General features: G+C 46.1%; 1 protein-coding gene across 1 annotated transcript in view; it reads right to left on the bottom strand.

Moving 5' to 3' along the window:
* LOC137537853 (mucin-2-like) overlaps positions 1–14,700 on the bottom strand; it is a 508,651-nt gene that overhangs the window by 135,863 nt on the left and 358,088 nt on the right. The window contains exons 37-39 of the mRNA XM_068259804.1: positions 10,696–10,824; positions 4,464–4,562; positions 3,142–3,270 (exon numbers count right to left, since the gene is read on the bottom strand). Of these exons, the coding sequence (XP_068115905.1) occupies positions 3,142–3,270; positions 4,464–4,562; positions 10,696–10,824 (357 nt within the window). The remainder of the gene's footprint in view (positions 1–3,141; positions 3,271–4,463; positions 4,563–10,695; positions 10,825–14,700) is intronic.

Raw genomic sequence — 14,700 nt, 5'->3', positions numbered from 1 at the left:
GCTCACTGGCCCAGTGCGAGATCCCTCAGATCCGAGATGGAGCATGCCCGCCGCAGACCTCAGCCGTCTGTCCCCTGCCAGTGCAGGATGCATGCTGGATGCGGATGCCCGCCCTTCGCCGCCGCCAGACCCGGAGGGAGACCCAATCCCCGGTTGCTGCGTTAATCAGGCTTTCCTTCACGGACACGGTCGGTTGTGTGGGTGATGTAATGTTATGTAGAAATATTGGGGGGGGGGGGCTTTACGATCGTTGCCTCAGGCAGCAGAAAGTGCAGGACCGGCCCTGGGCATACTTCCTTTATAAAGTGAACTTTTTGGCTGGTTGCATGTGAAGATTTGAGAGTAGGGATTAGCGAGGATGCCTCTGGCAGTCTCACAAGATTTTCCTACAACTTTGGGTGGTCTGCACATTTTTTACGAAACATTTTTGAGATATGTGGTTAAATGACAGATAATGCATCTATAAAATCAATCTTCTCAAAAACTGCAGGGTGTTCATGATTCCCACTATTCTCAAATTTGATGATACATTCATATATGGGGGCTCTGCCATCAACCTCTTAAGTCGGCGCCATTGACATCGATGCAGTGTTGCAAAATCTGCCAGCGAATTCTCAAATATGTGGAAAGCGAATTTTAAAGTGAAATAAGTGCCTATTTCCCGGAAAATTCAGTAAGCGTAAATTGTCCAACTCTTCATGCGATCAAACTGTTTGCCTGCTCATCCCTATTGGAAAGTGTCACATAGATTTAAGGAGGGCATTTCAGATGAGGCAAGAGATTCACGAGAAATCTTGAATTCGGAAGTGGAAAGAGGTGACTACAGAAGGAAGACTGAGAGGAGATCAATACCAGAAGATAGATCATGCTCAGGGTGGTCTCTAGAAATGAGTACAGCGATGAATGGAAAAATCAGATAGGGAGGGAGTTTGTAGGTACGCACACGTTAGAAACATGAACTGTATCCTTTGTTGGATGGGCAGCGAGTTGGAAGACTGACAGAGAAGAGCAGCATCTAAAAAGCATAAAAAAACAAACAAACAGAAGATGGATGAGTTGATCACTGGTAGTGGTAGATTAAAAAGGGGAGTGTTGCAGTTCTCTAATTGGGAATTAATGAGGACATATACTAGCATTGTAGTTGCCGCCTGCGCCAGGTAGGAACAGAGCTGTGAGAGTTTGTTTTGTCCTTAGCTGGAGTGAACAGGAGGTGGTTAAGGCCCCGTTCACACTTGGGTTTTTTGCAAAAAACGGAACAGATGTCCGGATCCGTTCCGTGCGCATCCGGACTGGATGCGTACGGTTGCACTCCGGATCCGGTCCGGATCCGTTCCGTTTACATCCGTTTTTTCATCAGTAAGTGATTCAGTTGATATCCGGATCTGTTTTTTAAAGAGATACAGACTATATAAATTCTTGGGGTCTGGGAGGTCTGCAGAAGCCCTGGGGTCATTGTTGGAGACAGCCTGACATGTAGAGACCATCCTTGGATATAGAGACTGCAGTTTGGACCATGGATACTCATTTTACCTGGGAATTGTCTACTTTTTGATTTTTAACTATTACTATGTGGGAAGAAGGCGTGCTCCTCGCAGGAGATGGTGGGTGCACCAGGCAGGTAGCTGCTGCACCTGTAGAATCAGGTCCTCAGGTGTGTAGGGCCTCACCTCTTCGTCCGACATGCTGCCAAATATCTCCAGCCACAAGTCACTGCTGCTCCACTCCTCAAACGCTGGGCCCATGTGTTACCATCCAAAATGGCCGCTATGACCATAGAAAACGCATAGGAATTGGGTAGAACGTCCACATTTTATAGCCAGTGTGTTGCCTCCTTTCCGTTTCTCATTGGTTTCAGCTGTGCGGATGGTGCAGTCAGGATCCGTCCCGGGGTGCGGCGGCCGGATCCGACGTACGTGAAAAATAGAGCAAGTTGGAAAAGTGTCTGGAGTCCAGATCCGGTCCGCGTGGAACGGACGAGTATGTACGCATCCATAGACTATCATTGGATTGCCAAACGTCCGTTCCGTTTGCACAGTATACGTTCCGGATCCGGTCCGGAAAATCCTGACTGCTAACACAAATGTGAACCCAAATCAAATATTATACCTGGTATTATTGCCAGCCCCATGCAGCCATCCTGCGCCCTCGTAGTCACTCGCTGCTGCTCCGGTCCCCCGCCGAGAGCTAGTTTTGTTTGTGACCGACCTCGGGGTCAGCGGGCCGCCACGCATACATTTGCACGCATTCCCGCTGGTGCATGAAGCTATCGCGGACATTAACACATACATTTTTACGTGTTAGTGGTGCAACGCGTACATGTTTGCAGGAAGTGATACCAATGAGACAGTCAGGGTTGTGAGAAGTTAAAACAGAAAGATCAGAACCAGAGAGACAGATTTGGGAATCATCTGCATATTGATTATTTTGGAAGCTTAAAGAGCTAATAAGATGGCCAAGACCATAGGAGCAATGTTTACTGATCCTTGTGGTACTTCAACAGAGAAGATGATTTTTAAATGTGCAATGCTAAACAATTCTCTGCTGACATAAGGGGAAAGCCATAAGAAAGTATTCGACTATATGCCTATAGAGGAGAGGATCTGTCTTGCTCAAAAGCTTTTAAAAAAAAAAAAACTGTAGGGGGGGGGGAGGGGGGTCGGGGGAAAATGAGTTGAGCTTACCCGGGGCTTCTAATGGTCCACTGCAGACATCCTGTGCCCGTGCAGCCAGTCACCGATGCTCCGACCCTGCCTCCGGTTCACTTTTGGAATTTCAGACTTTAACATCTGAAAACCACTGCGCCTGCATTGCCGTGTCCTCGCTCCCGCTGATGTTACCAGGCATACTGCGCAGGCACAGACCATACCGGCATGGCAGTGCCACACGATATTCCAATGTGCAAACAAAGTTTATAATGTTGAAGATTTCTTATTTCCAGCTGTGTTGCCAACAAGTAAAGCATGGCAATACATGAAGTATGAATGGTTGCTTAAAGAAAAGAACTTACCAAAGAAACTTCCAGTTCTCAGTATATTATTATGTTATTATCATCATTTGTTTACATATACGTGTTTGTATACGTATACATTATCATTTGTACAGCATGCAGTAGTTCTATATTAAGACACAATAATAACTTACAGCTCCACAATCATTCTGAGTCTCATATTGGCAGCTCTCCTGAACTTCAGTTGGTGTGAGAGTTCCTGCTGACATCTTGCAGTTGTAGGTTACACAGCTATCAACGCTGGATTTAGCAGACTCTCCTTCCTAAAAAAACAAATTAGAGTACATATTAAAAAATCTGTTTATCTGTCAGTGGCCACAGCAATTCCATTGGAGGTTCACCTTCCGGGTGTGGTGTTATCTACAACCAAGAAGGATCAACCAAGAGTGCGACCATCCAGCTCCAGTAGGACCTGGAATACCGAGTGGGGATGGTTATCTCCCCATTGGCGATATATGGTGGGTTGCAGTGATTGCAACCCACCTTTGTGAGTATAAATACTCTTATACTACAATCTAACATCTAATACCGCACAATACTGCACAATTTGGCTCCTGGACTCTCCTTGTCATACAGGTGACCGTGGTATCCCTACAGTGACCACCTTTTCTATTAAAGTCAATGGGGCTCAAAGCAAATTCTCGGTTTGTGAATTTTCACTGTAAAATTGCCTAGTTAATACTCAAACCTCTACTTACTAATATTATCAGATAGGGTTCACCTAATAGCATGCTGAAAAAACAATACAGAAAACATTTTGCTGTCACTAGAGGGGGGGGGGGGGGGGAGATAGCAGAAGCAGAGAAGGTTCTGTACTTTGTTTGTACAGTAATTACTTAATTACAAGACAATTTGATAATTTATCCAGGAACTGGAAATCTTATAAATTAACTACAGTGAAGTGTAAATATGCCTCAGAGTGACATTAGACCAGTATTATTGTTTTTATATATATATTTTTTTTTTTTTTACTGTGTTCACTGTTTTAAAGAAAAAATAAAAATTTTGAGTTTCCTATCATTTTAAGTTCCTCCCCAAATCGTACAAACTATCAACATTGTAAATGAAATAATTAAAGTTACAGTAACAGATCAAATTCCACACTTTCATAAACGTCTGGCAGTCCTGGATCACATATAAAGGAAACTTAGAACTAATTAAACCAATTTAATGAGATGAGAACCTTTCTTAAGAAAATTAATCACAAATTCAATGGCCCTGTATATCAGATATTAGCTGAATTCTAGCCTACCACAACATAGAACCTCAGTATCATTTGATTGTTCTCTTCCTTGTCATAAATGTTATTACTACCTAAGGATATTTCTACTGCATTTTACTGTATCCTGATATGATCAAAACCCGATGTTGCAGGTACCAAGCTGTTAACTATATGCTTTGTAAAGTGCAATAAAGGCTTTTAAAACCAATGAAAACAAATTAACTGTCCACTTACTGCAACACGTATGTGGTCTCCATTTTTCTCTGTGAAAACACATTCTTTTTGTACACACAATCCACAACACAGACCAGGATCTTTCACATATTCTTGACCCTGTAAGGAGAACAATTAAAATTGTGCATTTGGTAGACATTACATTACTACCTTTCTGCATCCTTGAAAATTAGACAGTCAAAATTACACATAAAATATTTAAGCTACTTGTTAAAACTAGCATGGAAAACAATAAAGCAGCATTTGTACATAGCAAGGAAATGAGCAGCGCTACTTAAAAACAGACTAGTGCCCACCTGCAAAAGAGTGCAAGCCCCACTTGTGGGGTCGAATACACACTGAGCATACACATGACCTGTCTACCACTAGAGGAGGATGTTGGTTTCCATTAACAGCTTGCATGCAACCTATTAAGTACTCGTCCCTCCCACTGCGAAGAAGTCAATCCTCCATGGGAGGGGCCTAACACTAACTAAATCCTAACCTATGTATATGCATAGCCTGGGTGCGGCTAATCAAATAAAATCGAAAATTGAAAATTGCGCAAAAGGTGGATCAGCGCAACACCAGGCCGCCTCCGAATGGCCTCCATCAGAGATGCGCTGAGCCCCCCCAGGAGCTACAAACGCACCTTGAACCCAAACAGAAGCTCTGCATATACACCAAAAGCATGGTTGTTAAGTGGGAGCAGCTGACCAAAAACGAATTACATTTGTACATAGCAAGGAAATGAGCAGCGCTACTTAAAAACAGACTAGTGCCCACCTGCAAAAGAGTGCAAGCCCCACTTGTGGGGTCGAATACACACCGAGCATACACATGACCTGTCTACCACTAGAGGAGGATGTTGGTTTCCATTAACAGCTTTATGCTCGGTGTGTATTCGACCCCACAAGTGGGGCTTGCACTCTTTTGCAGGTGGGCACTAGTCTGTTTTTAAGTAGCGCTGCTCATTTCCTTGCTATGTACAAATGTAATTCGTTTTTGGTCAGCTGCTCCCACTTAACAGCCATGCTTTTGGTGTAAATGCAGAGCTTCTGTTTGGGTTCAAGGTGCGTTTGTAGTTCCTGGGGGGGCTCAGCGCATCTCTGATGGAGGCCATTCGGAGGCGGCCTGGTGTTGCGCTGATCCACCTTTTGCGCAATTTTCAATTTTCGATTTTATTTGATTAGCCGCACCCAGGCTATGCATATACATAGGTTAGGATTTAGTTAGTGTTAGGCCCCTCCCATGGAGGATTGACTTCTTCGCAGTGGGAGGGACGAGTACTTAATAGGTTGCATGCAAGCTGTTAATGGAAACCAACATCCTCCTCTAGTGGTAGACAGGTCATGTGTATGCTCGGTGTGTATTTGACCCCACAAGTGGGGCTTGCACTCTTTTGCAGGTGGGCACTAGTCTGTTTTTAAGTAGCGCTGCTCATTTCCTTGCTATGTACAAATGTAATTCGTTTTTGGTCAGCTGCTCCCACTTAACAGCCATGCTTTTGGTGTATATGCAGAGCTTCTGTTTGGGTTCAAGGTGCGTTTGTAGCTCCTGGGGGGGCTTAGCGCATCTCTGATGGAGGCCATTCAGAGGCGGCCTGGTGTTGCGCTGATCCAACTTTTGCGCAATTTTCAATTTTCGATTTTATTTGATTAGCCGCACCCAGGCTATGCATATACATAGGTTAGGATTTAGTTAGTGTTAGGCCCCTCCCATGGAGGATTGACTTCTTCGCAGTGGGAGGGACGAGTACTTAATAGGTTGCATGCAAGCTGTTAATGGAAACCAACATCATCCTCTAGTGGTAGACAGGTCATGTGTATGCTCGGTGTGTATTCGACCCCACAAGTGGGGCTTGCACTCTTTTGCAGGTGGGCACTAGTCTGTTTTTAAGTAGCGCTGCTCATTTCCTTGCTATGTACAAATGTAATTCGTTTTTGGTCAGCTGCTCCCACTTAACAGCCATGCTTTTGGTGTATATGCAGAGCTTCTGTTTGGGTTCAAGGTGCGTTTGTAGTTCCTGGGGGGGCTCAGCGCATCTCTGATGGAGGCCATTCGGAGGCGGCCTGGTGTTGCGCTGATCCACCTTTTGCACAATAAAGCAGCATTAGCTGTCACTTTGCATGTAAGCTTTTAGTGAAAATAATTCCTCTGAGCCCAAGGTCTCTGTTACCACCTGAAAGGGCTTGTTCACACCTAGGGCGTTAAAGAGAGTCTGAAGCGAGAATAGATCTCGCTTCAGACCTCATAGCTAGCAGGGGCATGCGTGCCCCTGCTAAAACGCCGCTATAGCGCGGCTTAACGGGGGTCCCTGTCCCCCCAAACCCCCTCCGTGCAGCGGGGGAGCGCTTCCTGGTTGGGGCAGGGCCAACCGCCGCAGCCCTGCCCCATGCGCGTCTGTCAGACGCGTATCTCCGCCTCTCCCCCGCCCCTCTCAGTCTTCCTTCACTGAGAGGGGCGGGGGAGAGGCGGCGATGCGCGTCTGATAGACGCGCTGGGAGGCAGTGCTGCAGCCGTTAGCCCTGCCTTCAGGAAGAAGATTACCAGCGACCATTTTACAAACAAACTTTTGCAGGGGGTGGGTTGGGGGTGAAGGGACCCCCGTTAAGCCGCCGGATAGCGGCGTTTTAGCAGGGGCACACGTGCCCCTGCTTTATATAAGACCTGAAGCGAGATTTAGTCTCGCTTCAGTGTCTCTTTAAGCATTTTTTAAAAATGCCTGCTAGTTTAAAGGGGTTCTTTCGCGAAAAAAGTAGGCAGTTAAAAAATGTGACAGATGACAGGTTTTGAGCCAGTCCATCTTTTTAAGGGGGATTCTCAGGGCTTTCTTTGTTTTCAACAGCATTTCCTGAACAGCAGTTTAACTGCTTTGCCCAGGGAGCTGCTGACCAGTTTCTATACTTCCACCATAGAATCCATCCTCTGCTCCTCAGTCATTGTCTGGTATGCTGGGGCAACGGCCAGCGACAAACACAAACTGCAGAGAGTCATAACGGACGCGGAGAAGATCATCGGATCCCCTCTTCCACCTCTCGATCTCCTCCACTCCGCCAGGATGAGGAGGAGGGCCACCATGATCTCCCGGGACCCCGCTCACCCAGGCAGCCACTACTTCAAGCTCCTCCCGTTGGGCCGTCGCTATAGGGCTATACCATCCAAAACCACCAGGCGGATGAACACCTTCTTCCCCCAAGCTGTTCGGCTTCTGAACTCCAGTCTCCCCCTACCTGGCCCGCATACCAGCGTACTCTAGCTGGTTGTCAGCCGGCCCCCGCCGCTGCCGGCCTGGGCCCATCAAATGGACTAGAGGCCACTACCTACTTCCTTATTATTGTGTTGTGTGTCTGTCTTGTATTATACCAATTATGCCTTTGAAATGTGTTGTGTGTCTGTCTTGTATTATACCAATTATGCCTTTGCCATGTGTACCACAAGTAATTCCGATTACAGCTCTTGCTGTACTTGGCGAAATAAAGTGATTCTGATTCTGATTCTGATTCTGAACTGCCAAAATAGCAAGATACCAGCCGGCCTCACTAATCACTTGCACACTATTATGCCAGTTAGATTTTGCAACTGTTGTTTAGGAAATGCTGTTGAAAACAAAGAAAGCCCTGAGAATCCCCCTTAAAAAGATGGACTGGCCCAAAACCTGTCATCTGTCACATCTTTTAACTGCCTACTTTTTTCGCGAAAGAACCCCTTTAAAAATTGCCCGATGATTCCCTATGAGAGTGTTCACATCTGAGTGGTTTGTTTCCGATCCAATCAGCAAACCGGTGCCTGTACCATTTTTAGGGCAATTTTACTACAATGGAAGGTGTAGGAAAAAACGCAAAACACTCAAAAAATCGCTTTGTACGGTGAATGCGCTCGCGCTTTTAAGAATATATACATAGAGCTTGATTCACTAAAGCGTGATAACTGCTATCACAGCAGTTATCACGCGCTCTGCTGCTCGCAAAAGTTTACACGCAAATCACGGGCGCACTAGCGCAAATTTTTACTCGCAATTGTGAATTCACACAACCATGGGCAAAAATTTGCGATTGTGCAAGTAAACGCATGCAGTGAATCAAGCCCAACATGTGATAACTTGATAACCTGTGATAACTTTTGATAAGGTGTGATATTTGTCCTATCACGGTTTAGTGAATCAAGCCCAATAAACGAACGTTTGCGCGCGATTATGTGCACGTTTCACGTGAAAAGCGCACATGATTGCGTGATATCATTTGCTTATCACGTGAACTAATGCTGTTTGCGTGTAAACTTTTTCCGAGCGGCAGAGTGCGTGATAACTGCTTTAGTGAATCAAGCCCATTGTATTTATTATTTTCCAGGTCAAAGAGTTCACTTCCTGACTTGTGTCAGGAAGTGAAAAAACAAATCTCTCTGAAAAAACACTTAGAAAAGCGCTTTACACAAAATCGTAGCGCGCAGGTAAGCCACGGGAGGGGGGGGGGAAAAATCACTCACAAAAGATTTTTTGCTTCTGCTCGGATATCCTAACTGACTATCCGACCGGATTTCGGATTTTCACATGAAAATCCGAGTTTGCTCGGATAGTGCTATTCGGATTTACATAGATATCCGGAATGCTATTCAAAGTTCGGATAGTGGAAAAAGTTCGGATTATCTGGGTAGTTCGGATACCCGAATATTGGATGAGCACCACTGCCTATGCATCAGTGCAGAATTCTGTGCTTGGAGGTATTTGTGATGAGGCAGATCCAGGACTGGCAATGACTTTCCTCCTAGATATAGTGGGGACTTGCCAGGCCTTAAGTTGTTTCTGTATAAGGCAGTATGGAGGGTTCAAGGTAACGAATTCACCTTTTCTTTTTCTTCAATTTTAGCTTTCATGAGTTTAGGTTCACAAAGGAGCTTAAAGCGGACCTGAACTCAGAACCTCCTCTCTGCTCTAAAAGATAAGAAACAGCATAATAATCTTTAAAGAAAAAATATTTCTTTGTTACAGCTGATACAAATCCTGCAATAAATCTGCAGTGTGTCTTCTTCCTGCTTTCATGGAAGCAGACATAGGGTTAACATCCAAATTAGCTGCTCTGCAAGGCAGCCAGCAGACACAGCTGAGAGATCAAATTACAACTTGTGAGTAGTCACAGATGGCGGGATATTGGACAGACTAAACTCTCTAAATACATACAGGGTGCATTTCTCTATGTTTTCTGACTGTTCTGTGCAAGAGTTCAGGTCCACTTTACTGTAAGTCTACAATAGTCTGCAGTAATCTACTAGACTCTAGGTCTTTGATCTGCTTTTGACACTTATTTTAATCCCCATAATCATGTTTAGAAATGTACATAACATACAGAGTTTACACTTCCACCACCTCTCTCTGCTTTCCCCTCAAAGATCATACATATTTTTGAAATATTAAAGTAACCACCCTTCTGTTGTAGCAGTGAAAGCATCTCTACAAGGGTAAGTGTTTTGTTTTCAACTTTGTTTAAGAGGGTTGCTGCCAGATTCCACCATAACTGACCCTGGGCCTTACCTCCATATGCATGGGCTTAGCTTACCCCACCTCCCCTCGCACAAGGTGGAAATAAGCGCCTTGCGCATACGTTGCACATAATATTTTAGTGTCAATGGACCAATATCTCTCTTAGGGGCTCGTTTCCATATGCGTGCTTTCAGCCGTGCTTATGGAAACGCGATCGCAGGGATATCAGAGAGTGCATAGACTGCACTCTCTGATGTCTGCATACATGGGCTGCGAGTCACCACTGAATCACAGAGCATAGTAGCCTGCATTTTGGGGCAACTGCGCCCAGTATCCCATTCATTATAATGAATGGGATCGCAAGTGGGAGAGTGACGTGTAACACAGAGCTGGGATGATGCACGGCTCCTGCGCTGCATAGCGGAAACGAGCCCTTACTCTATGGAACCCTATAGTTGTTATGTTGAAGCACGTGGGACAATTCACAGTAGCTGAGCAGGGACTTCCTGCGTGTCACATAGTGACAGAACATTTTCATACTGTGCTGTAACATTATTGCTGGGCAGTCAGAGTGTTTGTGCTTCTCAAACTTGCTGTAGTCAAAGCCATGAGAATCTTCAAGATGCAGAGCATTATTCCATAGCTAGGACAGCGAGAAATAAAGTGCACCCCAGGTGGAAGCACACGTACATCCATAGCATTTTGTATGGGGTAATGTACTTCATTGAATATAAACAAAGCAGCAACATTTCACATTTTGTCAACTTTTCAACTTACAAGTCCGCATTCCTCTGCACTGTTATGTTCACAAAGGAGATGTGAAACAAAACTGTAAAAACGATCATTCTCTTTCGTGCAAACATAGGTTGTACAGATGTCACCAGTCAAAGGTACACTGCTTCCAGACTAAGAAAGAAGGAAAGCAAATTAAATACAATTATTGTATTACATACTAACAGATAAATGTCACTTTTATAATGCAAAATGCCCCTTAGGTCAGCTGCAATTATGGGGGGGGGGTGAGACAATCTGCATGCGGCGTCGCTGCCAACGCATAATGTGCATTATTATGTGATGTCTTTTTGTAGGATAGAAGAGATTGGTACTGCAGGTGCAATTGCACTTACTGGGCCTTTAAATTTGCTGACAGGCTTTCCCAGCAGACAATTTGCCCTCTTGAGGACCGTAGGTTTACACCCCCCTAGTGACCAGGCTATTTTTTGCAATCAAGGCCACTGCAGGGCCATACAACTCAGCACACAAGTGACCCCCCCCCCCCCCCCTTTTCTGCCCAACAACAGAGCTTTCTGTTGGTGGGCTCTGATCGCTCCCAGGATTGTTTGTTTATTTCTTACAAATATTTAATGTTCTTTTTAAATAAATAAATGTATTTTTTGTAATAATTTCCCTATCCCTCCCTCCGCCTGCCAGCCTATGACAGCAGATTGCTCCTGTCTCCCCCAGGGGGAAAGCCGTGTCACACGGCCATGCCCAGTAAAGCACTGCCGTGGATCGCAGCGCTGTACACAGTAAATAGGCGGCTGATGCCGGAGTGGAGCTCTGTCATTCATGCGGAGATGCGCGCAGATCGGCGCGTGCAATCTCCTGCATAACCCCACCCCAGGGCTTGACGCCAATTGGCGTTAGGCGGTCCTGGGGCTGACACCGCGATCGTGCCCATCAGCATGACGCGGTCATAAGACAGTGAAACTGTAGGGAAAAAAAGTGATCAAGAAAGATACTCACCTCAGTAGAGAGAATCCTCTAGTTAATCCAGTGCCCTCCACCCCCATCCTAACCTTCTCAGATCCAGCACTAGTACCTTCTGAACCTATTTGATAAGGGCTTGTTGAATAGGTTCATGCTCTCATTTGAATAAGAGCATGGCTGCACGGCTCATGCCTGCACAGTAGCATAGAGCTGCACTGTTTTTACCGATGTGCAGAGGCTTCCCTCTACCAAGGTAAGTATCTAACTTTATTAAAAGTCACAGGATTTCTTTAAAAGCCAAGTACTGCTTTGTAACAAGCACTTACCATGCCACTCTTTTTCATAAGTTAGTTCATAACTTTCTGTCTCCTTAGTGAGTAGTTGTGGGTGGTTTTCCCAGATGAGCACTTGGGTCACTGCCTGTGCTGCCCCACCCCAACCCCTATCCCCCAGGTGTAGTTGCAGGTGGTGGTCCCAAATGGTGTTAATGATTGGGACCCTACTAGTACTGCTCACCCCCATTTGGTAGCCTAGTGCGTCCTCCAGGTAATGTAACTCCCAAGTCACATAGCAGTGGTTAGGAGGGGGCATAAGACAGCCTGCACACGCTACCCCTGCTAACACATAATTGTACTATTATGTGAAACTGACGTCTCTCTATAGGTTAGAAAAGATAGTGTAATCGGCTTCTGCCTTTGCTGGTTTTGGTGCTGCAAGTGCAATTGCACTCACTGTGCCTTTGAATTTGCCGACAATTCCCTATATGCTGTATTCAATAGAATTAAACTTGAGTAAAAAAAAACCAACAACCAAGCTTTTTTTTTTTTACAAACCATCTAAGGGCTGGTGCACACCAGAGCGGTTCTGAAACATTTTTTAAAATGCTTGCAGGGGGAAAAACGCTTGGCTAATGAAAGTGAATGGGATGGTGCACACCAGAGTGGTTTGTTTTTTTCACAAACGCAGACTCAGGGGCTGCAGCATTTTTGAGATTTCTGAGGCGTTTCTGCCTCAATGTTAAAGTGTCACGGTCAGTTACCTGTCCAGGTGAGGCGGCTGGCACACACGGATGCTGGCAGTCGTCCTGGGGGGTCTCGGCGGGCCTCCTTGCGGGATGGTTTGTCGGTGCTCTCCAGCGCGCGTTGCGTTGCGCAGCGAAAGCGTTGGACCCGAAAGGCGTTGGCATGATTTCTGTGCACGCGCGCGCAAAGACAGCTGTTATATGCATCGCCTTCATGTTGCGCGTGTGTTTGCGCATGCGCACGTTCGCGTTTGCGCATGCACGCATTATGCTCTGCACCGTGCGCGCCAAACGGCCTATTTCAGCCTGGAGAGCCCAGACCTCTGTGCTGTGGTATTGCAGCAAGTGTGCTCCCGTGACGTGACACTTTGTCTGCCTGATTTCTGATCCTGCTCCATGCTGACCTTGGCCTGTCTGATAACCCGCTCTGTTGCCGAACCCTGCTTTGTACGACTACCCGATCTGTTGCCGAACCTTGCCTGTCTGAGAACCCGCTCTGTTGCCGAACCCTGCCTGTCTGACTACCCACTCTGTTACCGACCTCGGACCGTACAAGGATCTGCATCTCTGCTGTTCCTCTACAGGACCTGCGTGGCAACATCATCTCTGGTGTACGGGTCATTGCAGTACTAGACCCGTCCTGCGGGAGTCTCCAGTTCCTGCTTGCTTCAACGACTGGATCTGCGAGCACTCCTTCCCCGTGTTAACCAGAGTTCCCTGTTTCCAGCCCAGGGCCTTTGGTTGATAAGCCGCAGGGGCTGCTGCCCTCAGCACATCGGTCTCCATATCTCCAGCTACGTGACATAAAGTATAGGAAAGTGGAAAACCTCTTTGAAAAACGCCAGATCAGAGCAGTTTTGCAGGAGTTTTTGTTACAGAACCTGTTCAGTAACAGCTTAACTGTAACAATATTTGTAATCTGCTACACAAAATATGCTCTAAAAAATGCTAGGCAGGTGTAGAAAACGTCTCTAAACATGCCTAGAATCGCTCTGAAATCTTCAAAAACCTCTAGTGTTTTGCAGATCTGCTAGAGGTTTTTGGTGTGCACTGGGCATAAAAGCCAGGTGCCACAGCAGATAATTTGGGTGCTGGTAAAATGCGTGCCGCATAGACTGCAATCTTAATTGGGAATATAGAGTTACCCAGTGTAGCAGTAGGAGAACAGAGGCGCCAGCAGGATAAAAGTGGATAAAAACTTTAAAATTTGCTGGGAGGAAGTGGTGGACTTACCTCCATAAAGCAGACACGAAAGACTGTCTGAATGGTAGTCACATTTATTCATTAGTACCCCAAAACAGTGCAACGCGTTTCGCAGGCCCAGCCCGCTTCATCAGGCAATAAAAATGGGGACAAGACAGAATTTCAGCAATAGCAGGTGTAGCGCCTCTACAGTTACCCAGTGAGTAATTATGGGTCCTGGAGGTGCCAGATAAATATCATAATTAGGTGGAGCAGTCATGGGCATAACAACAGCACCCGCGACCTTCACTATTGCAGAAGCGCTCAGGAGCTGGGGGAGCCTTCCTGTACCTATCTAATGCAGAGCAGCAGTGCAGCGGAGCGTCAATCACTATGAGGCTTCCACCCCATGTCATGTGACAGAGACAGAAGCCGCATGGTTATTGCCTGGCTGCACGGCACTTGCACACTGAATAGGAGCTGGAGATGACCTGTATTGCCACTGGAAGCAGGTAATGTATTGTGCTCTGCTGCGCTGCCGCTCTGCATGTACATGACTTGCCACTGCCCCCCGCCTCCCCGCTCCCAGCCCAACCACCCTTACCCATAATGTAGTCTAAGGGTGGTAAGAGGGGCAAAACAGATCTCTGCAGGGGGGCACATCTCGGTTTAGTTACATCCCCGGGTGCAGATATCAGCAGAGAGTGAGATTAGCAGCAAAGGTGGGGCTGGTATTGGTGGATTTGTGGCAGCCAGGATGGGGGTCTTAGTAGTAGTATAGTTGGAAGCTTCAAGTTGGAATAGGGTTAGTTAAGCGATACTAAAATATCAGTAATAATTACCAATGTTCCATCCTGAGGCTTCCCACT

Source organism: Hyperolius riggenbachi, chromosome 11, assembly GCF_040937935.1.
Source record: "Hyperolius riggenbachi isolate aHypRig1 chromosome 11, aHypRig1.pri, whole genome shotgun sequence".
Lineage (NCBI taxonomy): Eukaryota > Metazoa > Chordata > Amphibia > Anura > Hyperoliidae > Hyperolius > Hyperolius riggenbachi.
Note: the sequence above shows the minus strand (reverse complement) of the source record. Positions and strands in the feature narration are given on the sequence as shown.